This window comes from Equus przewalskii, chromosome 29 (assembly GCF_037783145.1).
Source record: "Equus przewalskii isolate Varuska chromosome 29, EquPr2, whole genome shotgun sequence".
NCBI lineage: Eukaryota > Metazoa > Chordata > Mammalia > Perissodactyla > Equidae > Equus > Equus przewalskii.
The window spans coordinates 44,704,899-44,731,717 of NC_091859.1; the positions used below are offsets into that span (position 1 = coordinate 44,704,899).

The following is a 26,819-nucleotide window of genomic DNA, read 5'->3' on the forward strand; positions in this document are numbered from 1 at the left end:
GATTCCCCAGGAGCAGCTTCATCTCCTCCAGGTGGTGGGCTCGGGGGAGCAGGTCTGGGTCTTCTTCCCTCGTGAATGCTCCTTCCCTGGCCCAGAACAGGCACAGTAGGGGATGAATGGATGGACAGATGGATGGATAGAAGCAAGAATGGATACATAGAAGGATGAATGGGTGGATGGGTAGATGGGTGGATAGGTAGATGAGTGGATAGAAGAAAGGATGGGTAGACAGATGTGTGGGTGGTTGGATGATGGATGGATGAATGAGTAGATAACTGATGGATGGATAATGGATGTACAGATGGATGGATGGGTGGATGAATAGACAGGTATGTAGATGGATGATGGACAGATGGATAGATGTAAAGGTGGGTGGATAGAAGGATGGAAGGTTAGATGGATGGATGGGTGGATGGATGAATAAATGAATGATGGATGTATAGATGTATGGATGAATGGATGTTGGGTGATGGATGGAGGAATAGGTGGATGGATGGATGGATGGATGGTTGATGGATGGAGGATGGATGAGTGGATGATGGATGAGTGGGTGGATGTATGAATAGATGGATGACGGTGTACAGATGGACAGTGGGTGAGGGAGGAGATGAAGGGGCTCTGAGGACATTATAGCCTTTTCAGGTAGGTAGCGAGGGCTGCCCAGGCAGACCCAGCCCTAGCCCAGCCTCTCCTTGAGTGGCTGTAGGCAGGTCGCTGAGTTCCCTGAGCCGTTTCCTCAGCAATAAGTGGGGAACCTCTGCTTCAGGAGGTGGCTGTGGGGACCGACTGTAACGAGTGGCCCATGGCAGCGGCTCAGCCCGAGATCTTGGTTTCAGTGCATGCTCCCAGGGTCTGGCCCTGCTGCACACGTGGTCCTGCAGCTTGCTTTTCTGCTCCCCTCCGTGGTTTGGAGACTCGTGCTTGCTGACACAGTGTGTCTAGTTCATTCCTTTTACTCTGCCACGTGATATCCCATCCTGCAGATCGGCCACAGTGCATCCCTTTCCCTGGAGGGTTTTGCTACAAGGAAGCTGCTCTGAGTCTCTGTGTGCAGGGCCTTGATCCACACCTGCAAGCCCCGCTTGGGGGAATATTCTGAACAATGTAATTTCCAGATTTGAGGTTGGGACATCTCTAATTTGATTACCTTTCCTCCAGGATACTTGAACAGGAAATGGTTGTTTTTAAACAAAGGGAAAATCTCGGTGTTTGTTTCCTGGAGACTCAGGTGGGGCCCTAACTTGGGGCAGCAAGCAGGCCATGTTCCACTGCGTCCCACCACGTCCCGCCGCTCTGCAGGCCCCTGAGGCCCACCGGAGGCACTGCGTGTGCACATCGCTTTCAGAGGACCCGGGACACCCGGTGCCCTCCATGGCCAAGTGGTTCCCTCCCAGGCTCATCAGGAGATGCTTTCCAAAGACAATCCCCACTTTGAACGGATGGGATATATTAAGTTCAGATAAAGGGAGTTAATGTGTGCAGAAAAGATAAGTGTTTAAAGGGACAGCAAGGGAATGGTGATCAGCGTCGGGAGAGAAGTGCTGGGCCGATGCTGCAACGTTGGCCGGTGGGCTGGCAGAGCTGGGCAGGCAGCTGGCTGGCGAGGGGCGAGCTGCTGGCCCTGGGAGGGTGGCTGTGGGGAGGAGGGGACATGTCTGCCCCTCCGTGAAGCCCCCGGCCCCTCCTCCTTCCTCCACTCGCCCCGTCTTCTCCTGAGTGCCACGCATCCTCCGAGCTCCTCCTCAGGCTGCAAAGTGCTAAGACGCAGCCCTGCTTTCTCGGGGCCCCAGGCCCAGTAACGGGGTGCCACAGGGCAGAGTGGCCTGCAGAGAGGGTCCCACAGGATGAGGGTTAGTGCCGGGGTTCCTGGCTGAGCCTGGCAGGATGGTGGGCTTGGGAAACCGGCAGAGGTTTGGTGTGGCTTGAGTGGCTCGTGTGTCCCAGAGCAGGGACGATGCCGGTGAGGGGGCAAGGGTGCATTGTGGACAGCCGAGAGCGCCGGGTGGAGGAGGTCCAGTGTCAGCCGGGTATGAGGAGGAGGTAGGTTTCGCTGAGGTTGTAGCCTCTGTTTTCTGGGGGTGTTGGAGGGGCCCACAGAGAAATGAGAGTTAAAAGCAAAAACTCCAGGCCAGCAGGAGGAATGTCTTCATTTGTGGCTGAGCCCCCAGGGCCTTTGAGGCCTCTGGTCTCAGTTATCCGGAAGCACAGCTGATTGGCAGGGGAAATGGATAGGACCCCCCCCCCCCCCGCCCCAGCCCTCAGCCGCAGTCTCCCCGTTCTCCCTCTGTCAACCGGTGGCCTTTCCCCTCCACCTCTCCTCCTCTGTCTCCTCCCAGACATCTGCTCTTCTCACTTCCTTTCTTCTACTTTAGGGATAGGATCTGGAACTCATTCACCCTGGGGTATAAAGGACTGATAACAGTTCAGAGCGAGCCCTGCCAGGAGATTTGCCTTTTACACAGAATCGAAACTTGAGCTCAGATGAAGGTTCTCTTCTGAGGGTCATTCCAGACAAGGGCTCTCTTGTGATCCCCACAACCATGTGCCCCAGAGATCTCCCTGGGGGGGGTGACATGCTGCCTTTTCCATGTGTGCAGAAGGGATTGGAAGGAAGAAAATGTGGGTTGGGGTCAGCTATGTGCACTACTCTCCGCCTGATTGGCTCTAGTCCTTGCCCTGAGTCTAAGTGAGGAATCAAGGTGCAGAGGGATGAACAACTGGCCAGCGGTCACACACACGGCCAGGGTGGAGTTGGGCCTGTGTCCGTGGCCATGACCCTCCCACTCCAAAGGTCTTACTCTTTCTTTTACCCCGTGGTGCCACTGGCCACCGGCCCAGACTCCTTCCCCTGGCCCCATCGCCATCCCCCATCTCCTCCAACTGTGCAGCAGTGGTGGGTACTCACCCTTCTGAGGGTGGGAGGGCAGACGAGGGGTCATCCTACAGCTGTTATGGCTGGGACCACTGGTGGCACCATCTCTCCTGAACCCCCATTAGCCTGGGAGGAGAGGCAGGGCCAGTGTGTGGGCATCCAGGGCCTGGGGTCCATCCCCGCGTGGGCCCTAACCGGACATGGGCAGCTGCACAGACAGCTGCACCCTCAGAGGCTCAGTTTTCTCATCTGTGAGTGGGGACGGTTGCTGTGGGATTAAATGTGCTGCTGCGTGAAGCGCTCAGCTCATCCTGGGACACGTTGAGGACTCGGAGTGGCCGCAGTCACTGGGAGATGGTCCTCACACATGGCCTCGCTTGGTGGTTGCACCGACTCTTGCTTCAGAGCAGCATGGGGACCGCGGCCCTAGAAGTTTCTGGTAACTGCAGGGCCTGGCCCAGCCGTGATGTCTGAAGTGACGCCGGGGGATGGTGGGCACTACAGTTGCCGGGGTGGGGACAGGGTGAGGCGAGTGAGGCCCCACAAAATCGAAGGGAGCCTCAAAAAACTCACTCATCAAGATGGATAACATTTTCATGCACTATTTAAAAAATTCCATCTGCAAACTGCGGCCCGTGGGCTGGCACATGTATCTGTAAATAGAGTGTGATTGGGAGTCCTGGCCGCCACCTCTCTGCCCACTGCATCCTCGGTGGGGGACAGGCTGAGGTGACCGAGGTCAGGACTGAGCCAGCTCTGCGCTCAGTGTGTCCACTGGGGGCCACGCCAGGTGCATTTACACCACGGGCAGTGGCACGTACTACGAACCAGGGTTTTCCCCAGAGAGATGGTCGTTCAGCATCTGCCTGCACCCCACGGATCTGGAGCACAAGATGCCCCCGAAACAGGGTCGGCGGAAGCCTCGTTCCTCCCGCTCTTTGGGCAGACAGACAGGCGGGGCAATGCCTGGGGCGTCCTCCCCCAACTGTGAATCGCAGCCTGGCGGAGGCTGGGCCACAAACATGGTTTCTGATTTGAAGAATCTCTTCTTTTTCCTGGTAAGTGGCCTCCCCCTGTCCGTGGGGTTCACCTGAGGCGGAACTCTGCCTCAACATTTGAAGCAAGATTTTCCCCCAGTTCTTCAAAAATCGTTAATATAGAGTCGAGTTCTGCCTTTCGATAGTAAAAACTAAAGAAAAGTAAAGTAAATAATAATAATACTAAATACCATCTCCTTAAAGTTCAATTGAGCTGGAAAGACCTCTTCAGATCGTGGAACAAAATTTAAAATGAAAGAGCTGGACCCCATCCCCTCCCGTCCCCCAGGAAACCCCTCTGCTGTGCAGCCAGCCTGGTGGTCAGGCCTGGTGCCCGTGGCGGTTTGCCACCGTGCCGCTTGCCAAGAGCCCCTTCTGCCTTGGAGGCCGTGCCAGTGTCGTCTCCATTTTAGAGGTGGGGAAACCGAGTCTCGGAGGGATTCAGAAGCTGAGCCCGGCGCACAGAGATGGGGGACGAGATCCCGGCCTGTATGGTCCGGCTGCAGAGCAGCCCTCATGGTCACTAAGCTGCCTACCCCAGACCCGCGGACGGCCGTGGATATTGCCAGGTATTCCCATGGGAGGAGGTCCTGGACGGGAGGGGCCACGGCACTCCCGAGGGCTCTAAGATGAAGACAGTGGGGAGTAGGTTATGTGGTGTCTAGTCTGTTCTCCCCTCGGTGCATGACAGTGTTCATGGGGTCCGAGTGAGGATCCCCTCTAGCCACTCACAGGCCCAGGAGGGGGCAGAATAGAGATGGCTGCAGGCCTGTGTGTGCACGTCTGCCATGCGTGTCTGTGTGTCTCTGTGCGCAGGTACTAATTACGCAGGGGTTCCACACGGGCGCTTATTCCACTGATGTTGACACTCTAGTCTTCCAAACTTGAGGCTTCAGGAAGGCCCACAGTCCCCTGGGAACACACCTCTTTCCTTTGGAACCATCTGCCGAGTGGATTTCCAGAGGTGGCACACAGGCACAGACACACAGACAACCCCCACGCACACAGAAGCATACACACCCATGCATGTACTCTGACACACATACCTAAATAACTCCCACATGCACAGCACACACGTACACACAACACAGACCCACACAACACACATGCGCACACGTGTACAGGAGCTGACACCTTCAGTAGGGCCAGTTATCTGGGAGTGGCTCTTGTTTACATGGCCCTCACTTTTTTCCTAGGATTGGTGGCACATGTGTTACATGCCCTCTCTGTTGCCTGAGTTAGGTGCCCTCCTGTCACACCTGTCACATGTTCCCCTCCGTCACAGGTGTTATGTGTGCCCTCTGTCATACATGTCACACATTCCCATCACATGTGTTAAATGTAGTGTCATAGTGTATTACATGTGCCTTGACATAGCACCCACATGTACGCATCATGTATCTTCCATGTGCCTTTATCATGAGTGTTGCATGCACCTCTTTCCTGTGCATTACATGTCCCTCCATTGCACGTGACACGTGTGTCCCACCACACATGTCATATGTCCAGTTGTGTGTCATGTTTGCCCTGTCATATCTGTTACCCATGCCCAGTCATGTGCCACATGCCTCTATCACTTGTGCTGCCTGTGCCACTGTCATGTGTGTCACATGGGCTCTGCTACAGATGTTCTGTGCGTCCCCTCGCATGTGTTGCACATGCCCTGCATACGTGGTGCATGGGTACCTGCCATGCATGTCACATGTGCCCCTGCACCCACACTGTCCAATGCACAGAAGCCCAATGGGCACACTGCTTGCAGGTGCTGAGTGACTTTGACACATGGGCTCGATGATACATCCCAAGCAGCCTCTGTCCAGCCTGTGATGTCTGCCCTGTGTTGTCCCAGTGTCAAGTTTCCACCCGGCGCTCTGAGGCCAGGGCTCCTCGAGGTGCTCGGGCTCAGCCTGCCCCACCCTGAGCTTGTGCTCCCTTCTCTCCACCCAGCTGATCTCCACTCCACCCCACCTGCCCTCTGCTCATTGTGCATGCAACATGGGTCTCGTCAGATTTGCCTGGGAAGCAGCTCCGGTGGTCCCAGGCACACCGCTGGTTCTCCACGTCGCACCGTCGGGGGGATGCTCCCATGCCTCTGAGCCCCCAGGACCCTGAATTGGGTGCTGTTTAAAGCATGGTCTGCGGGGACGCTGTGTGGGAGTCAAGGGACAGTGAAGGGACCCTGGACACCTGGAGGCTGGAGCACGCCCGCACCTCCTGGAACCTGGGAAGGCCGTGGGATGAGGGTGCATGTGTGTGCACACCTGTGTCATTCCGTGCACAGATGACAGTCTTCAGATGGGCCGGGTGAGTGGGGCAGAAGCCCAGCTCAGGCCTGCACACTTCGGCTCTGTTCAAAGATCCTTGGAAGAATATTACTTGTGCAGAGGATCTATCTTCTACCTTTTCCTGGGATGGAGCGGGTCCTCTGCAGAAAGACTGGAGAAGTTTTGTCCCCTCAGTCATGACCTAGGACCCCGTCACAGGACACCCCAAGGCCAGGGGGACACACAGCTCTGCCCACCCCCAAGGCTTCTCCATCCTATATTTCAAGCCCAGCCTCGGCCCCCATCCCTGGGGGCCCCTTACCCCAAAACTGGACTGTGTCTCCCTGCCACAATCAGGCACCATCCATGGTGCCCAGCTGCTTCCTGCCTCCACAGCTGCGTGGGTAGCCTTTCCTTGTTGACCTGCTGCCATGGACCACCCTGCTGAAGTCTCCCCTCCTCCCTCCCTGGGCCTCTGCTCCACCCTATCTCTTTGCTTATCTCCCCTGGCCACTCCTTGGGGCCGCCCCCAGATCCAGTCTCTTCCCAACCTCTACTCTCCCCTTGGGAGATCTCGGCTGGTGCCTCGGCCTCAAAACCCTTTCCCCCAGGGAGGCCTCCAGAGACCCTGTGTGCCCAGATCTCCACCCTCCACTTGAGACCCATGGTGCCAGCTGCCCATGCCGTCTCCCTTAGATGCTAGAAGACGGCCCCGAACTTAGCTTGTCTGAAACCAAACCGCAGCCCCAGCCCCTGGCCCTGGCAGCTGGCTTCTCTCAGCACCCCCACCCCACTCCCCACATCCAGGTCTTCTGCAGAGAGAACTGGCACTGGCCTTAAGTCATTGCCCACATCTGACCACTTCTAACTGTCCCCTCACTGCATCCCTGGTCCTCTAGGTTATTGGTGGCCAGAGCAGCCTCCCACCCTCCTCCCTACTGACCTGAAGCTCTGTTCTCCTTATGAAAGCCACCGTGGTTGCCCATTTGCATCCAGAGACACAGACCACACCCATGGCTGTTCGTTTGGGCCCGGAGCACCTGCCCTGCATGTGTCACTTCGGGAGCCTTGCTGCGGCCCAGGTGTCAGTGGGAAGGCCCGTGGGGCCAGGGCTGAACCAGATGCTGGAAAGCAGACTCTCCTCCTGCCTGCTCTGCCCTGTCTCTCCCCTTGCTCCTTGGGCGTACTCTCCGTGGACATAGGTGACCAGGTGATCTCAGCCACTCAGTTAGTCTGGGCACCTTTCTGTGTTGTGGCCTCTAGGGTGGCTTGTCAGGTGGTGAAGCCAGAGCCTCCCTAGGACACCGAGCAGGGGGCCAATCAAGGCATTGAAGCATCCTTGGGTCCTTGGTGAGCCTTCCTGCCTGGACACAGGAAGAGGTGGAGCCACGGCCTCCTGCTGGGTCCTTCCCAGGGCACCTCTGGGCCCCTCCAGCTACCCTGGATTGGCCCCACACCCTGAGCCCCAACTTGTCTCCCACATGGCATCCTTGCCCTAGACCTCCATGGGGCTGCCGTCTGCTCACCCGGCATGCTCACCTGCAACCTGCTCCTCTCTGTGAATCCTAGACTCATGTCTTCTGCTCCCTAAGCTGCCTGCTAGGTCCCTACCTCCTGCATCTGCCGTCTTCCTCCCTCCTAGGGCGGCACATGGATTCTCCTCTATCCGAATGACTTCTCCCCATCCACCGAGGCCGGCACTCCACCCCCGGCTACTGTCATAGCTTTTGGATGTTACAGTGTGTGTGTTCATACCTACTGAAAAAAATAGCTGTGGCTGTCTTTATTCTTGTTTATATATGTGTAAATATAGATACAGATACACCCCTTCCTCATTCTCTTCAACTAGTGCAAACTATTACATCGTATGGGCAGAACACACTTTATTTGCATTATGTTTATCATGCTAAGTTTTCTCAAATCACAGACCACTATATGATGCACATGATAAATTTAAACAAGAAGGTTCACAAGGAAAAGCAGGATGCTTCCTCCCTCTCCCCCATCCGCAACCTTTCCCAGGACCAAACTGTTCAGAGTGTGCTTTTCCTGTTCTAGTCCTTCCTGCTACAATGTTTCTTTATCTGTTTTCAGCTGCCTCTGTGACTCAGAGTGCCTATGCCGCTTTCACTCCATCACCTGTGGTCAGTGCCTCCTCGCGGTCTGAGCAGAACGACAGCAGAGGGCTACTCTCTCCTCCAACATTCCATCTTCCTTCATTTCATCTGATTAAAAAAAATCAAGGTTTAAGAATGTGCACTTATGATTCTACTATAAATAATTTTCTGAGCTTTGACTGCATGTTGATTTTAAAACTTGGAAAGACATAAATGGCATTTCCAATGTTACTCCATGAATGTTGTTCCCCACAGATATCAGATTTGTGACTAGAACTATGGAGAAAGAGACAGAACATTTATTGTCAAGGTTTCACCAGTTGAAGGAGAGTCTTCCAAGAAGGAGAGCCTGATGTATTTTTATACACATTCTTTACAGCTTATTTCACTTGTAAAGAGTCACCAATGCTGAATTTTCTCTCTCCTATCTTCCCATGTCCCATTTCTTGACCCCTTCCTCTGCTGGAGAATCCCCTAGGTCAGCTTTTCGTATGGGGTGTTTGGCCAGTAACCTGACCTTCAGAATGAGCTTAAACAGCATACATCATTGACAGTTCAGCTGGGTACAGAATTCTAGATACTGTAGCTTTTCCCACCAGAACTTAAAGACCCTACACCCATGTGCTCTAAAAGCTGTGTTGCTCATGAAAAGTCAGGTGTCAGTTATTTCTGACTTCATGGAACACGATGTACTTGTCGGTGGTGTTCTTTGTGTCCTGCAAGCTGTGAAGAGTTTCTTGCACTACTTGGCTGAGGTCTGTGCTCTGGATCCAGTTAGAGAATGGCAGCCCCACAGTCTGAGGATGTGTGCTCATTTATTTCATGATTTCCTCTTCCTTGGCATCTTTTATTTTCTCCTTTAGAATTTCTAATAAAAGTTTGACACCCCAGGACATACCCTCCATGTTTCAACTTTTCCCTACTCCCATCTCTCCCTTTGCTCTCCATTCTGGGAACTACTTCAATTTTATTTCCCATACCTGGTTTTAGTCACACCCAGTTACTCCTCAGTCCACCCTGAGAGCTCAAAATTGGCTGGTCACATTGATCTCCCAGACTTCTTTCTCATTCTCTTGTTTTCCTTTTTTCGTAGTAGCTCGATTGTCTTTTACTGGTACTGCATTCTCTTAAATTTCTTTGGGAATGATGCTATTTAGAATTATTATTATTTCTACTTTTCCCTGAATCTTTTCTGATTTCTGCCCTCTGAGGGTCAAGTGTAGAGTTTATATATCCTGGGCCTTCCTTCTCTTTCACGCCACTGCCTTTCTGCAAACACCCTGTGGTGGTCCTGCCTGCTGGGTCCTCTCTGTATAGCAGTAAAGGTTGAGGTGGGTTCAGTGGCCGGTCAGTGTGTCACCTCTGCCCTGTGCAGCCCACAGGCTTCTTGCTTGACTGGGAAAGCTGACTGGAGGTTCTCTGGGAAGGGCCAGGGTGTGTGGACAGATGGCCTCCCTGGAAGTGGTGATGGAGCCAGAGGGCAAGCAGGTCCCTCGCTGGGCACTCCACCCCCCCGACCCGGGGATGGTCCTGCATCTTCCTGGCCCTGTCTGCTGCCCATGGCCAAGGACCTCAGCTCTGCTCTGCTCTGCTCTGCTTAGAGCAGGGGGCTCCCCACCTTGTTTGTGCCATCTGCTGACACTCATGGAACCCTTCTCAGAATAAAATCAAGTAGGTAAGATTACTAAGAAAACCAATTATGTCAAAATGCGGTTTTATCAAATGTTGGAAAATCTATTTTGCTACAGTAATATGTTTGCTTCTTTATTAAAACATGACACTAAAACGCCTGGAGGTGGGACCTCACAATTTGAAGGGTGAACATGAATGATATTCTGAGATATTCACCAGAGCTGTGATGTGATGGGAAGACTCCCACGATTGGTGTTAGTGGCAAAACCACAGCTCCACCTAAACTCTGAGTTTGCTGCCTGTGTGCCCAGTGAAGGCCACGTCAGACCCAGTTAGAGACACGGGAGACAAAACGCAGCTTTCCTATATGAGGGCCACACCCCCTGCACTGTGGGGACCCTCCCCGGGCAGATGACACCCCTATCTTTGGACGGCATCCTTCTGGCCAGACAGCAGCTGTTTTGGAGGGGGTCAGAGGACAGTGCTTTGGAAATACAGCTCTTCCACTGAATGCCCACCTGGTGAGCACCTGGCCCCGGACCCCCTGCCTGGGGCACACTGTTAACTGACTCTCGAGGGCACCTGCCATGCTTCCCCTCTTTTCACCTGCTACCCCTTCAAAGCTACAAATGATGCTGCACGTGTTTACTAGTAGCAGGTCTTGGTGCCAGAGGAGGATGCTTGGGTCCTCACAGAGCAGGATGCAGGGCCTCCTGTCCCACCTGTTGAAAATAAACCCAGGACACACTTCTCTTTGCAAGCTTTCTTTAATTCTCTTGACAGAAAGTTAGCCTTTAAAAGTCTCCTTCGTGAATTTAGAATACTTTTCAATTTTCACAATTTCAGATAATATGCACCTGATTGGGGACACCGGGGACATCAGAGGTGGGCTTTGCTTCCTGACTGAGGTCCCCTGGGGTCCTGGGTATGCATGCGTAATGAGCACCCTACTGACCCTTAGGCTTCTGAAGTGGAGAGCTCTGCTCTGGGTGAGGATGGAAGGCCCACGACCTTGGTGGAGGTCAGGCCCTCCCCGCTGGGCTGTGGGGCTCCCCAGTGCTTGCAGCAGGTGGGGCTTTCCTGGAAAATGCCTGGTGTGGGCGGATGCAGGCAGAGGAGCAAGGTGAGGAGCTTCAGGAAATGGGGCTCTGAGAGGGGACTGCACAAGGGGAGAGAACGCCCTCCCTCCCCAGGCAGCTGCTCAGCTGCCTAGCCTGCGTGAGGCTGGGGCTGCTCCTCCAGGGGAAGGTTTGGACCAGCCTTCCCATCTCATGGACCACCTGGTGGGGTGGGGAGCTTGAGGAGGGATGCAGCCAGTGGTGTGGAATTGCGTCCCAGGGGGCCTCGCCTCCAATCAATGGCTGGGCACAGCAGAATCAGGCCAGGCAGACAGCAGCAAACTTGGTGCTAGTCCTGGTCTGCTCTTTATTGCTGGATTTGGTGCTGATGTCCAGGCCTCTGCGAACCTCAGTTTCCCCACATGCACACCTAGGGGCTTGACCTATCTCACCTCTGAGAGCCCACTTAGGTCTGGCCTCTTTCCCTCCTGGCATGTGAATACCTGCAGGAAGGAAGCAGCCTTCAGTGGCCCCTGCGCTGTGGGGTCCTCCCACTCACAAGGACCCTCTGTGGCCGGTACCGTCCTGTCCCCAACCCACCACACACAGGTAGGGGCAGAGGTCAGGGAGAGGCTCCTGCCCTCATCCTCCGTCCAAAGCTCTTTGCTCGGCATTTGGAATAGAACTTGAAATTCCACTTAGGCAAAAATGCTTTGAGGCCTGTGGCACAGGGTCTGGCCTCTTGGCGACTCCGAACAGGACACAGATGCCCCTGCTCCGGGGCACAGGGATGGTGAGGAAAACTGGCCAGATCAAATACCTGCCTTTCCTAGAGGCGCGACGGAGGGCGCGGCAGGAAGGAGCCCGCCGTTTTGTCTGGAGCAGTCTGTGGACATCTTCTGTGCGCCCACGCGCTGGGGGACGGGCCATGCAGCCTAGAGGAGGTCACTCACAAGGGCTGGGAAGGGGCCCCTTTGTGTTTCCAGGTAGAAGTGACATTCTTTAGAACGCACCGCGGGTCAGCCCTGGGCAGTGGCGACGCCTCAGCGGGGTCGCCCCACCCCTCCTGGGACCATAGGGGGCGAGGGGGCTGGGCGCACTGGAGGCCTTCCGAGCCCCGCTCCCCCACCCGCGCGGCCGGCTCTGCAGTGAGGCCCCTGCGCACCTAGGTGGAGCCCGACCGGCGGTTTTCGGCTGGACCGGCCCCGCCTGACCCGCCGGCGCGCCAGGCGGGGGCGCTGCAGGGCGGCGGGGGTCCCCCGGGTCCTCTCCGCGGCCCAGTGCGCATCGGCGGCTCAGCGGGCCGGGCGGAGCGCAGACGGCGGCGGGCGCGGGCCGGAGTCCGAGCGCCGCGCGGGCTTGGCCGCCGCTCCCCCTCCCGCCGCCTCCCCAAAAGGGGCCGAGCCGAGCGAGCGGGCGGGCGCGCGCCGCCGGGCCGGAGCAGCGGCGTCCCGCGGGCGGCGAGGCGCGCAGCGTCGCCGGCCCCACCTGTCGGCGCGGCCACCACCGCCACCACCACCGCCGCCACCGGCCCCGGAGCGCCAGCGAGCGCGGGCAGCCTGCGGAGGCGCCGGCCCGGGCCTCGTCCGGCCGCAGCGGCGGAGGCGCGGGCTCCGAGGAGCGCGGAGGCCGGCACCGTCCGGGGGGGACCGGCCAGCCAGCCCCGGGCCGCGCAAGTTCGATCGCGGCGGGCTCGGCCGGGCCGCGCGGGCCCCGGCGGCGGCGATGGTGCGGCAGCCCCGCGCCCGGCGCGCAGCCCCGGCCCCGAGCCTGGTCCTCCGCGGCGGCGGCGCGGCCCCCTGAGCCCCGGGCCGGAGCGAGCGCGGGCGGCGGCGGCGAAGGAGGAGGAGGAGGAGAGGAAGGCGACGCGGAGCAGGGGCGGGGAGGCGACAGGCGGCCGAAGGGCCGGGGCCGCGCAGGACCCCCCCGCGCCGCCGGGCCGTTGCGCAATCCGCGGCCAGCCGTCCGGGCCCTGCTGGCGGAGCGGCTCCGGGGGCGGCGGCGGGGCTGATTCATGGGGCCGCGGCGGCCGCCCCCCCGCGCCCGGGCCCCCGGCGCCCCGCAGCCCGCGATGGTGGCCGAGTGGCCGGAGGGGCGGCCGCCGCGGCCCGAGACTTTCTGCTAACCTCCCCGCCCCCGCCCGCCCCCTCCCCGGCGCCCCCCCTACGCCCGCTCCCCTCCCCCTGCCCAAAAAGACACAGCTCGCCTCCCGGAGAGGCGCCTCCAGTCGCGGCGAGCGCGGCGGTGGCGGCGGATGGAGGGCGCGAGCGGGCGGCCGCGGCGGCTGCACCCGGCGGGGCGCTGATGCGGCGCCTGGACCTTCGCTGCGCGACTTTGGGGGCGTCGGCCGAGTGGGCACTCCGCGATGCAGCTCCTGAAGGCGCTCTGGGCACTCGCCGGAGCCGCGCTCTGCTGCTTCCTCGTCCTGGTGATCCACGCGCAGTTCCTCAAAGAAGGTAATTGTCCCCGGCGCGCGGAGCGGTCCCTGGGCGCCGTCCTCGGCACCCGCCCGGGCTTCCAGCACGTTCCGCCGCCGCCGCCGCCGCCACCGCCGGGCTCGGCCCGGGCTCGCCGAGCGCCACTGCGGGGCCGGACTGGCCGGCGGCGGACCCTTCGCCGCGCCCGGCCCCGGTGCGGAGCCCGCCGCCCCGCGCCTATCGGGGTTCACGGGCGGCCCGCGGGCGCGGGTGCTGCGCGGGGTTCGGGGCGCGGCGGCCTCCATGCCTCTCGCGCCGCCCGGGAGCCCCGGCCCACGCCGAGGAGGCTGCCCCTGCCCGTCCCCTGCCCCGCACGGCTCGTTGGCAGCGGCGCCCGCTCGCTCACCGCGGGCCCTCGGTAGATGGCACCAGCGCTCCACGCTGGCCGGCCTGGCTGGGCCGGGCAGGCTGGAGCGGGCGCGGGGTCGGGGGCGGGCAGGAGCCCAGGGCCAGGCCTCTGTGCCCGTCCCCCGCCCTCCACTGCCGCCTTCTAGGCCGAGTGAGGGACCCGCGGGCTCCAGAAGGGGGGACTTCGCCGCCAGAGTGCCTGGGCCCGCACCAAGTTAGGCGCCCCTGTCGTCTCAGTGTCTGCTAGAGCACAGGGCTGGTGGATCCCGTTCTTGGGACTTAGTTGAGAGGTTCGCGTTGATGGTGTGACCTTTGCAGCCAGAGGGGTCTCTGGGACCGAGGAGACCTTCACCAAGGGCCCAGGACAGGGTGCATGTGCTGGTATCCTCGGTGGGCACCTTGAATACCCCAGACACTCCAGAAAACTTCCTGGCTTTCGGGCCGGCTCTCCTGGAGAGCAGCCCTGGGGCACCCTGGGCTCAGCCTGGCTGGCCTTCACAGAACAGCAGACGGAGGCCAGTGCCCGTGGCCATCAGGTGCCCTTGCCCTCAGGCTCCTGGCCACCAGGGCTGTCTGGGGCTCCCTCTGGCCTGCAGGGAACGCTGAGCACAGGAGGGAGCTGGTGTGGCCTGTTAATGCAGGTGGATCCTCATTAGCTCTGAGTTCCTACAAAGGAATGGTCTGCAACATTCAGCTGCTTCCTGCCTAATTAACGAGCTGCTGGCTTGCGGAGGAAGCAGGTAGGCGCGGGAGGCCAGCCCCAGGCCGGGTCAGTGGCTCCGCTGGTTTGATGTTCAGTGTCCTCTCTTGATTTGGGGTCCGGGCGCTGGAGGAGAGGCAGCCGTCCAGGGCTATGCTACGGCCTTGGCTGCTGGCGAGGGCTTGGTGAGTCCTTCCTGAAGTTGGAGGGCAGCCCTCGCCCACCAGCTTGCTGACCTGCTTCAGGACTGGGTGGTTCTGTGCCTAGCAAGTCCCCAGAGGGTTATTCTCAGCTGTCCTCTGCCTGGGGACCCTGGGAACCCCCCAGATGGCCGGGGAGGCCCTGCGTGGCTGGGCCTTGTTTAGGCCGTAAGTTCTTTGCTGTTCCCGGGAATCGTTCCTTTTTGGGAGGATCCGTGTTTGAAAAGGGACTTGTGTTAAAGTTTCGCAGTTTCTCGCTGAGGTCAGGAGTGTGGGCTGTGTGGGGATTTCCCCCTATTTCACAGCTGGGACTCAGTAAGAGAATAAAGCCACTGGCTGCTGTGATACCATGTGGGTAAATGGTCCCCTCCCATTCATCTGGTGGGAACTGACCCGTCCTGGTGTCCTCGGAGGGCACGGCCGTCCTCCTGGCGCCTTGAGTCTTAAGGACAGTGTGTTTTGGGCAAGAGGAAAGAGTTTCTGTCTCTTGGATTTGAAAATGCTAGGTGCAGGGCAGGTCGATGTTTAAGTGAATAATCGTGCTCAGAGTGGAGTATTTTTTGTGGATGGGTTATTGAGAGCCCTTCACTGAAACCTCGGTGTTTACCTTGAAGTGGGCACTCGCGGGGCCACGTTCTGGAAGACGGTGTAGGAACGGGAAGTGGGGTGTGGGGCCGGGGAGCAGGTGCATGCTCTGAAGGCACGGTGTTTTCAGGCGGTGCTGGGGAGTGCAGGTGTTTGCCTGCCAGCCTCCAGGACTCTTGGGAGTCCGTTTGTCCACCCTGAGTCGGTTGCATTGGCCTCACGGGGCCTGAGCACCCTTTGCCCCATCTCTCTGGAAGGTCAGGACTGGGCACCATCCCTGTCCTCTCTGAGCTGCCCCTTTCAGCCCCTTGGGGTCAGGAGCCTCCGGCAGCCACTGGGGAGGCTGGTGGGGCCGACCCTGGTTCCGGGGGAGGCCCAGGGCCCGTTCCGGCCAGCAGGCTGCAAGCTCCAGTCCACTTTCTTCCAACAGCGTGCTGGCCAGCGGGAGGGAGGGAGCGAGGCGGGTGGACAATTGTGACTTGTTGTCTGCGGATGAGTGGGGAAGAGCTGTTTAAATAGCCATTTCCATGAATCTGGTGTTTTCAGGGGTGAAGAATGGGGGACACAGGGAGCTGGTTTTCCACACTTCCCCTTTTGTGTGGAGGTACAGGTCACCCTGTGGCTAATCCGTCCCCCTCTGGCCGGTCTGTCTTCCAGTGTTCGCCGAGATGAATAGGGCTGTGAACCGAGAGAGAGGCGTATTGTGGTCTCTAATTGCAGCCTTGGCTGGTCCGGTCTCTGTAGGAATGGTCCTGCCCACAGCGTCAGGCCTGGCCCAGGCGGCTGGTGGGCCAGGGAGAAGGCCCCCCCGAGCACGGCCACGCCGTGGGGTGGGGGCCCACAGGGGCCTGGCAGCACCTTCTCTGGCTTGGCTGGGGGGCCACCCTGACCCTCCTCTGGAAGCAAAGCACCTGCTTTTCGCAGTGAGCACAGCATGCGAATGCCCTGTGTCTGTGAACTACACTGAAAGTTGGGGGCGAGGGTGGGGGTCTCCGGAGCCTGACTTGCAGTACAGCTGCGTGGTGAGGGCACAGGGCCTGCGTGACCGTGGGCTGGGAAAGGGGCCGGGACGCCCTCCTTCCATCTGCTTCGTGGGGTTCGGTCTCAGAACATGGAGTTGAGTGAACAGCTGGAATGATGCAAATGTGTCCAGCTCCCTCTTCCCAGGACTTTCGGTGTTTTCTCCCAGTCTCTCCATCGCTCGGCAGTTCACAGTGCGGCAGGATTAACGGCTTTCCTCTGGACGCTAATTCGAACAGGAAGGAAACAAATGCTGGGAAGGAGCAGAGCGCTGTGGAGGCTGATGCACAGTTGGGCCGGCCACCTGGGCTTTGGGACCCGGAGGAGGCAGGAGCAGGCCGGGATGCCACCGGGCCAGCTCTCCTTTCTGAATCCGAGGGAGAACCCGGAGCTTTCTCCTCTAGAGGTCGATTTGAGGGTTAAATCCATCTCTAAGTCCTTTTGGTGGCCGGGGAGTGTGCGAGATGTTGAGCGTGCTCGGCACAGACTCTTCTGCAGGTTCCTGTTGAGAATCAGGGAGATGGGCGCGCATGTGGCCACCCTCGCAACCAGCCAGCCTCCTTTCCAGGGGTCCTTTCCGAACTCGACAGCTGCTTCGGGGGGCTGGTTGAGTAAACAGGATTCCGCTTTCATGTCTTGCGTTAGATAGTTGCTCTGGAAGTGAAGTGTGATTCTGGGAACCCGCGGCTGGCCACGGACACGTTCTCCCCCGTCAAGGCCCTTAATGGCCCTCTATTAATGGTCGAGGTCCCGTGCCCTGATCATTCATTGCCGTGGTCGTCACAAGATCAGCAGCCAACACGGGGCGTTGCTACCTCTGTTATATCCATCAGTTTAATTTTTAAAAGTGGAGGGAGAACTTAGCGCTGACACAGCGAGGTTCCCGGCACCGGGGGTCCATCGGAAATATTTGTTGAATCACAAAGCGCGCTTGGCTATAACTCGTGCCCGTGTCCCAGAGGCATAAGCGGGCGGCAGGGGCCCCCCACGGGGTGGTGACGGCTTGGTAGACCCCGTGGAGGCTTCACAGAGCGGGAAGGCCATTCTTGGTGGTTTGGGGCCCCAGACTGCGTCCAGCTCCATTCTCAGAGCCTGTGATTACAGAGGAGTGGAGGGACCGAGTTCCTGAGGCGGGTGTGTTTGAGTGAAGAGAGGGTTTCAGAAGCCCTGTGTTCTAGATGCTTTCGGCCCCTGCTGCGCCCACACCCCCCTCCCAGGTGTCACCGCAGGGCTGCAGGCTCCCAGCCTGGGCTGGCCTGGCTGCTGGTTTCTCCCTGAGCTTCTGGGCTGCTGCGTGTGGAGGGGCCCCACCCGGTGCCTCCCCCGGCCCCGGCGGACTCTTTGAAAGGCCGGGTGAGTGTCAATGGCTGCCGGGAGGGGCAGGATTGGAAAGGCGTTAAAAATAACCAGCTCCTTTATCATCATTTACTATCTTTCTGGTGTGACAAAGAATCTAAATAAAACCCACACTCACCGTAATGGGAATCTCATCCGGTGAGTGTATGACAGCTGTAGGAGTTAAAACACGAAAGGACTGGGAACGGAGGTGACTCCTCAGACGTGACATGGCTCACCAGCCTCAGGGGCCGGGGGGCGTCCATGTTCCCAAGGACCCCGAGGAGGCCAGAGCCCTGCCTGGGCCGCAGAGCCTGTGTCCAGGTGGCAACCTCGGGTGCACTCTGGGCAGCCGAGACTTGGGCTGACTTCCCACCCGCATGGCTAGAAACGCTTCCATCTCCCACCTGGCGTCCATCCCAAAAATGGCCTTTGAGAGCCGTGCCTGGGGGCAATCTGCCTGCCTCACTCAATGGTCAGCACATTAGGATTTCTACCTGTTTCTGGGGACATAGTGCTGTGGCGGGGCACCAGGAGCAGAGGGCGCAGTAGGGGCCACGTCCCTTTGCATGGCGAAGGCGGGGGGCACGGTATATCTCAGGCAGTGGTGCACTGCTGACATTTTTATGTGTGTGCGCGCACATACGTGGTTATGTTAATTATGTATGTTAATGACATATATGGTTACGTTGTGTTGCTCAGATGTGCTTCTGTGTTTCTATATAATCCAGTCAGGCATATTAAATATATGAAATACGTTGTGAACTTGATTTAAAATACAGCCACTTAATTAGGGAGCAGAGGGGCGGGGGGAAGCCACTGTGTATCTCCATATTTACTGATAAATATATATAAACACATAAAACATATGAAGTATATTGTAATATGACCACATGTAAAATCCACAATGTAAGATATGCGGCTGTGCCCCTGCATGTGACGTGGGGCTGGACCAAAAATTCATGCTATTTTAGTGAATGGATCCTGGACTCCTTTGAGATGAACTTCAGAGACCCCTGTAGTTGCTGTCCTGCTCCAGTGGGGACCAGCCCGCCCTCCTGGGAGTTCTGCCTTTAATCTAGGCTCTATCTGTCAGTGGACTCAGCCTCTCTTGGGAGATGTGGCACCATCGGACCCCGCTTCTCTCTCTCTCACACACACATTTGTCCATAGCTACACACACGCAAAGACATGTGCACACGCACACGCATGCACGTCCACCACGTCCGGTTCTTTGACCTGCTCTTCAGTCGCTCCTGCCTGACACCGTGCAGGACCGGGCTTCTTCAGAAGCTCCTGCTCACCAACAGCTGCCGCGTGCGAGGTGAAGGATGGGCCCAGGTCACAGAGGTCAGCAGGACATGTTCCAACGTGCAGGCTCACTTTTTCTTTTTCTCTGCCTGGATCCTGAGGCAGGACAGCAACACAGGAGTCATCCAGGCTCATTGCACACCCCCTGTCCCCACACAGCCCTGATACCCGCCTTACAGACCCTGTGCCTGCCTCCTGGTGCACACCTGCTTGGGCAAATGTCTTTTGGGTTTAGGAAACCAGATTGCGAAGTGATAATCAGGCAAGTCACTGGGCCGCTGGGGCCCTCAGGCTCCCCCTCAGCAAGATGGAAAAGATAATAGAAGCTAAAGCTTTGTGTGACCATGATGAGTACTTGAGAGACAGGCCTCTAGCCCTGTGCCGGGCACCTCCTATCTGTGACTCTCTCTATCAGATTGTGCTTGAGGAGCCAACACACCTGGGCGCGTGATACCCCCATTATGTCAGACAGACTGGTGGTTCTTGGAAGGGTGGAGGTGGCCTCCGATCGCAAGGGGTAGACACCCAGCGCAGACTGGCTTATCTGAAGAGGATGTTAGCTCATCTCTTCAGGTGTAACCAGCTCCAGATGCTCACACCGTAGCGTCTGGGTCCACCCCCCATGCTCTGCCCCTCTGAGATCCGGCCTCCTTTTCCAGCTGACCCTCAGCCTGTAAGGCCTTGTCTGTGGCTGCCTGCAGTCTCCAGGACTCCGGGTCCTGGCTCCAGGGAGTCCATGGGAAAGGGCAGGGCCCTCTGTCTCCTCTCCTGAGGGCTTTCACTGCAGGCCCATGCTCTCCCTGATGGATTGACAGGCCCTCCAGGACCATCTCTGCAGAGAGAGGCTTCCCAAAAGGAGAGGGGAACCCAGGACCAGTAGAAAGGGGAAGGGTGGCCGAGGGTGGGGGACAAACTGCTCTGGGACCTGGCCAGACCGAGGGTCGGGGGTGAGTTCCCGGAGGAGGTGGCCCAGGAAAGAGCTGGAGTAGGTGTGGCCTGGTGTGGCCTGGGGACCTCTGTGTGTTTGGAGCCCTGCCCCTCTCAGCGGAGGTCCTGGTCTCTAAGTGGACCTGGTGAGTTGGGTGCAGGGAAAGCCAGAAGCCACCTGCTTCTTCCGGTCCTTACTTCCTTACTGAGAGCTGAGAGATGATCAGTGCCAGCGCAGAGCTGCAGGTGCTGTGCATGAGGTTGCCCAGGGCTGCAGGCAGGGAGGGAGGTGACAGGCAGTCTGCCCGAGCGGGCACCAGGGGGCTGGGAGGTGGGAGGCCCTGTCCCTCAGCCTACCCTGTTGCCCAAGGGTCACTGGCATGAAGTCCATGTCCAGCCCCTTCCTTCCAGGTGTGGGCATGTGTTTGTGGTCCCATGGGCCAGGGCCCTGGAAGGGGGCTGCCCCTCTGGAGAGGGAGGGGCGGTGGGTGGGCGTCTCCCCAGGGAAGACTGGCTTCCCTGCATCATTATGCCTCTGCTGTCCACACTGCCTGCAGGGGCTTCTGCCTCTGGAGGAGCCCAGGGCAGAAGTTGGGCACACGGCTCAGTGTCCCCGTAGTGCGGTGACGTTGAGACTGCCCTGCCCAGCTTACACGGTGCCCACGGTCATTTCCTGATGTCCCTCGATCATGGGACCCTTTGTCCTACACAGTTCTGCAGAAGTGACAGTGGAGTCTCGCCCCACATGACCCAGGCCTCCCTGCCATCCGGAGAGGTCTGTGAACACGGCCCCAGACCCCTCCCAGTCTCCCCTTGGCTCTGACATCCGACGGGTCTTTGGAGAAAGTGGGTCGTGGACTGAGACCACCACCCAGGGGCGACCCTAGGGGGGAGTCATGAGCCACCAGCCGGCTCTTGGCTGACTGACTTCCCGTCACCTGATGACAGGTGTGGACACACATCCCACGCGTGGGGTACCGGGGTGCACCCCAGCACTTGTCACGGCCCACCCGTCGTGGGGCTTGTGGCCGGAGCTCAGCCACGATCACGGGATCCCTCCCTTGGACGTCTCAGCGGTAACACGTGTGTTTGTTCGTTTGCCCACCGCCCTGTGGCGAGCACAATTGCTTCTTCTTCTCTGCGTCTTGTTCTCCGTAGCAGGCCAGCCGGCTCCAGTCTGCCGGGTGAGTCACCATGTGGATTGGTGCTGTGACCTTTTGTGTGGAGGCTGGTGGGTGGTCTCGGGGCTGAGACATGGGGACTCCAGGTACGGTGGCTCCAGTGGGGATGGTCGGACCCCACATGGCGGGCGTCCTGAGAGCCGGTGGGTAGCTGAGGTGGGGGCAGTGGAGGAAGGTCTCTCCAGGCGGTGACTGATCTTGGGGGTCAGCGTGTGCCTTGGGGTGAAGGGAGAGGGTCACCCAGCAGAGGGGAGTCCGTGGGGCCTGAGCCGTCAGCGGGGAATCTTGGGGCAGAGATGGGCCTGGTGGGGGGACCTCAGGACGACTCTCAGCTGTCACCTCATGTGGTCCTCGTCCCCCCCGGCAAGGAGGCTGTGGTTGTTTCATGACTTTACCATTGAGGAAACTCAGGTGTTGGCCGAAGCCCCAGGGCTGGGGACCTGAAGACAGGGTGTCTGGCTGCTACCCTCCCCTGAGCTTACTTCTGAGGGGGGCCCTAGCTAAACGTCCTAGAAAGCCAAGCCAGGGTGTTAGGGTGTCCCTGCTGGAAGGCGGCCCATGGGAGGTCTCTGGCAGGGTGGACGCCATCCTCAGAGTTGACCCTCAGCCCTCTCCCGTGCCCCCAGCCCTGCGATGGACTCAGGGCAGACCACAGGAATTGAGCTGTGAGCTGTGGGTCGAGTGGCTGATTCTGGGCCCTGGTCTTCTGGTCCGACAGCAGGTCCCGCAGGAACACGGAGGCTGGACATGCCGAGGCCGGCTCCCTCCGCTCTGCCCCCCACCTCCGAGGCCCCTGGCTCCGGCAGGGAGCGTGGTTTTGACAGGTTCCAGGTTCGGGTGGGTGCCCTGTCCTCTGGAACCTGCTGGAAGACCCAGCCCCAGACCACACATATCCACCCCCGGCCCTGCACGTGTTTACAGGAGGTCATGCAGCCTTTGAAATGCACTCTTCAAAAATCGGCTTCTGCCTGGGAAGGTGGATTTTGTTAGCCAATTACCTTTCTTCTCCTCCAACTACAGAAGCAGCAGGGCAGGTCCCCAGTCCGCTTCACTGAGGGCGGAGCCCAGACCTCGGTTCTAAATAACTCTGCTTTGCACAACGATAGGATCCATCTTCAGTCCTCTGTCCCTGGGGGCGTCTGCACAGCAACAGCACCTGCTTCCAGGGCTGGTTGCCTCAGTGACAACCTTGATAGACAAGCTGGCTGCAGCTTGGCCTGCACACATTGAGCTCCGGCTGTATGCCAGGCATGGCTGTGTGCTGGGGGACCTGCTGGACCCAGCGGGGTCATACGTATGGAGAGGCAGAGCAGGGGGTCGCGTGTGCACTTGTGAGAAATGCACAGCGGTGGGGGCCAGGTGGGGGCCCCCAAAGCAGGTCCACCCCAGAAACTGCAGATGGCACCTTATCTGGAAACAGGGTCTTTGCAGGCATAATTAAGGTAAGGATCTTGGGATGAGGTCATCCTGGATCAGGGTCCATCCTAAATCCAATGACCAGTATCCTTAAAAGAGGAGAGACACAGGGAGAAGGCCATGCGAAGACAGAGGCAGAGATTGGAATGAGGTGGCCACAAGCCAAGGGACGCCTGGAGCGCCCAGAAGCTGGACGAGGCAGGAAGCATCCTCCATTGCAGTCTCTGGAGGGAGCAAGGCCCTGCTGACACCTTGATCTTGGCCTTCTGGCCTCCAGGACTGTGGAAGAATGGATTTCTGTTGTTTTAAGCCCAGGTTTGTGGTCCTTTGTTATGGCAGCCACAGGACACCAAGAGGACCAGCACAAATAGTGGAGGGAGCATACAGCACGAGGAGTCCTGCCACCTGCGCCTGGGTCTCCGGGAAGCGCGCTCATGGGAGGAGCCAGTCCCGCTTGTCTCCCCTCCTCTGTGTTGAGGAGAGCTGGTGGGGTGGGCACAGCATCAGGGGTTGCCCACTGGGGAGTTTGGACCCACGGAAGTGATGGTTTCAAGTTGAAGGCTGAGGCAGAAGGCGGTTTCCCCAGGAGATGGGATTGGGGTGGACAGCCCGGAAATTCCTAAGGTGCCTCCATCCATAAATCAGCATCTCCCAAAGTGAGGGCACGTACCGCTGTTGGCATACAAGATGGCTTTATGCAGGGCAAGGAGGGGCATTTTTCATTTTAATAGCTGTGTATTTATTTTTATGGTTACCTTCTATTTATGGCAATGGCGCTGGCTTCCCCTTTACAGGGAGATGGAGAGTTTCCATCTAACAGTAAAGCGATGCGCGGGTACGGTGAAGTCACGATGGAGGTGCCATGCAGGTTGAACACCATTCACTGAGCACCTGCTGAGCACCAGGTGCACAGAATCTGCTGAGCCAAGGAGCAGTGGACTGGGAGGTGGTGGCTGACAGGTCTGAGACCGTGCGGACAGCAGGAGCTCTGGAGAGTTCTGGAGACTTGTGGGGTGTCAGTCAGGCCTGTGCTCGAGGAAGCGTGGTCAGGCTGAAACGGGTGTCCAGGCCAGCTGAGGGTGAAGAGGACCTCAGGTGAAGGACGTGGCCTCCATGGTGGACATCAGAATGGAGAAGCGGGTGTGTTAGATTCTTGGGGGTGTCTTCACAAAGGACCACAGACAGAGGGCTGTCTTACAGCAACAGACATCTCCTGTCTCCTAGTTCTGGAGGCCAGAAGTCCCTACCAAGGTGTCCGCAGGGTTGGTTCCCTCTGGAGGTTCTTGGTCCTTCCAGGCCTCTGTCCTGCTCTTGGCAATGCCTGGCATCCCTTGGCTTGTGGCTGCATCACTCCATTGCTCCAGCCTCTCCCTGTCGTCACGTGGCCTTTTGTCTCCCTGTCTCCAATCTCCCTCCCCTAATTCTCATGTGGACACTGGTCATTAGATGTGGGGCCCACCAGATCCAGGATGAGCTTATCTCAAGATCCTTAATTGTATCTGCAAGGACACTTACTCCAAATAAGGCCATGTTCTCAGGTTCTGGGTAGACCCATTTTTCAGGAGGCCGCTGCTCAGCTCACCACATGGCGGGTGCAAGAGAGTGGAGAATGCACCACAGTGCCTGGGCACTGATGCCATCAGTCAAAGGCCCCCGTCTTGCAGATCTCAGAGCAACGAGCTCCAGCTTCCGCACTCCAGGTCTCCCCTTTGTTTTGGGGTTCTCTGAGGGCTGTGGGCTGCTGCGGTGTGTAGGGGAGTGAGTGGTGGAGCGGTGGCCCCCTCCTGCTCATGGACCCAGCTGCCCCTTGCTGGAAGGGGCAGCTGGGGAGGCCCCTGCACCCTGCCTTTGGGGGGCCCAGTGCCTGTCTGGGCGTGACTCTCCCACCCACCCTGGGGGCCTGCCACCTGGGGGCTGAGCTGATCACGTGGGCCCAGGACGGTGCCTCTGGAAGTCGGACGGCATGTGTCCATCTGAAAGTTAATTTTCCTTCTCTTTCTTTTTTTTTTTTTTGAAGAAAATTGTACCAGTTTGACATTTGTGCCTGGCCTCCCCCAAGGCACTTTTGATTCCAATTGGAACAGGCTGTTGCCAATTTGCCAGTTACCTGGTATGCTATTAGCAATGTGTTTCTAGTGTTTATTCTTTTTATTCCTGGTTCATCCTTAATGCATTACCTCACGCTAGTGGCACCTTGCATGTTTCTCTTTTCCATTAAGCTGTGGCTTGGCGATGAGAGCGACATGCAAAGTTCTGTGCATTGAGTGATTTTCCTGTTGGCGCTGGGAGGGTGTGAAAGGAGGGAGATGGTGCCTGCCATCCATAAGGAATCTTCTAGAAAGGAAGGTGATTCCTCTTGGGTGGGAAGCACCGTTACAGCTCAAGATTTGGGGAGCAGGTGAGGGGTCTGCAGGCCTGATCACAGGCTGCCCCCAGGATCCTGCTCCCTAGTCCTCTCATCTGCATGCGTCTGACCCCCAGGGCTGCTGGGCTGAATGCAGACACCCACCCGGAGGGTGGCTTATGACCCCTCCGGCTCTGACCATGGAGGTATCTGGAAGGTTCTGAGGGGGCCTGGCTGTGGAGAGAGGCCTCTTTCTGGTTTCAGGAAGAGACACAGGACATAGGAGGTGGCCTGGAAGGGTCCAGACTAGAGAGGACAAGGGCAAGTGTGTGCCTGGGCAGTGGGGCCAGAGGGCCCGGGGGACGGAGCGAGAGCCACTGGAGATAGCCCCCTGGGACCAGGGCAGACCCTATTCTGGTCAGGGGGTGGGCCAGGTCCCTCTCCACACCCTTGACTGGCAGGCAGCACCCCACCCTGCTCTGTAAGGTCAGGAGTCGGTCTCCCTGTGTGCTGGACCTTTGGCCGTGCCACATAATGTTCGCCAGAGGTCGGAGGTGAGGAGGGCGAGGCTGGAGGAGACCAGCGGCTTGGTGACACATGTGGGATGTGGGCTAACCCCGGGCAGGAGCCCCCAGACACACTGCACTCTGCATGTGTCACAAAGGACACGCTGTCCACAGGAGCTGGCCAAGACTAGTGCCCTGGGTGCCCTTCGGCCCCTAGAGAAGTGGCGTGGGGGTGACACTGAGAGCAGTCCCAGGCAAGTATCTGCCTGGACACGGGGCGGAAGGCCCCCCGAGAGGTCAGAGGGGCTCCCCGGTGGGTCTGGCAGGGGCGCGGGTCTACTTGATGGGTTCTGTGGAATGTGGGTCTATGCGGTGCGTCCTGCAGAAGTCTCCTGGTCCACCTGGTCTCCTGAGGCTCGCCATGCACAGAGCCATGTGCCCCCATCCTTCCGTGGACCAGTGCATCTCATGCCTGCAGTCGCTGAACAGGACCCCCCCTCTCCAGAGGCCCACCAGGTCTCCTCTTCCTGCTCATGTGACCTTGGAGACCTGTGTTCTCTGTGCCTCAGTTTCCTCCCCCCACCCAGTGCGGATTATGATAACAGGAACCCCAGGGTCGTGGCGAGGGGGAGGTGGGTCAGCCTGGGCAGAGAGCTCGGGGCTGCGGACGCATGTGTATGGACCGTGCTGTCCTCTGGTGCCCACTTCCTGCCTTCATCCTCTGATGGGCCCCACCATCTCTCTGTCCTGGGCGGTCCTCCTACCTTCCCTGCACACCCCTTTCATTCCTCCCTCTTCTGTTGATTGCCTTCATGGGAGAAAGACAGCTAGCTGTTCGGCCACCGGGCCCTGGAGGGGGCTCTGGACCAAGGTTGTCAGAGGAAGGAACACCTGTGCTGGGCGAGAGCTCAAGGGTAAATAGAATTTTCTGGAATACTTAGCACAGACACAGGCAAAGTGAGCATTCACGGGGCCTCCCCGATGTCCCACCTGTGTTTTCTGGGGCTGGTCCTGGAAGGTCTCTCAGGAGGGGTGTCAGGTCTGCTGGGTCAGGGCCTGGGGGCTGATCCTGTCATGACATCTGGTGGGTGTAAGGAGCTGCTGTCCTGCGTCCTGGACCTGGGGGCTTCTTGGAGTTTGCCGAACACAGAGGGGGAGCTGACAAGACGATGGCATGCTCTGCGGCCACGGGAGGTGAGCCGTCCAGACACCACCCAGTTAGAGACCCTATGGACCCAGGGTGGGAGGTCTGCAGACTCTTGAACGCCATCGCCCTTTCCCTGGGAGTCTGCGTAGGCCAGCCTGGACCCATACGCCTGTCACTGGTGGGCTTCTGGGTTCTGTTCGTAAAAGGAGCCTCAGGACCAGTTAACTCTGGATGCTGCAGATGGAGGCTGCAGAGGCCGGGGAAGCAGCTGGCGTGGCCCAACCGCTACACTTTACTGACGGGGGAAATTGAGGCCCAGGGCAGGGCAGTGACTTGCCCAGG

General features: G+C 58.6%; 1 protein-coding gene across 2 annotated transcripts in view; it reads left to right on the plus strand.

Moving 5' to 3' along the window:
- The window catches only part of TAFA5 (TAFA chemokine like family member 5), a 248,878-nt gene that overhangs the window by 74,240 nt on the left and 147,819 nt on the right, over positions 1 to 26,819 (plus strand). The window contains exon 1 of one of the 2 annotated variants that reach the window (XM_070600654.1): positions 13,026 to 13,436. The exons of the other annotated variant lie outside the window; for it this stretch is intronic. Within the exon in view, the coding sequence (XP_070456755.1) occupies positions 13,346 to 13,436 (91 nt within the window). The 5' untranslated portion in view covers positions 13,026 to 13,345. Of the gene's footprint in view, positions 1 to 13,025; positions 13,437 to 26,819 lie in introns of those variants that run through there. 2 annotated transcript variants of the gene reach the window in all.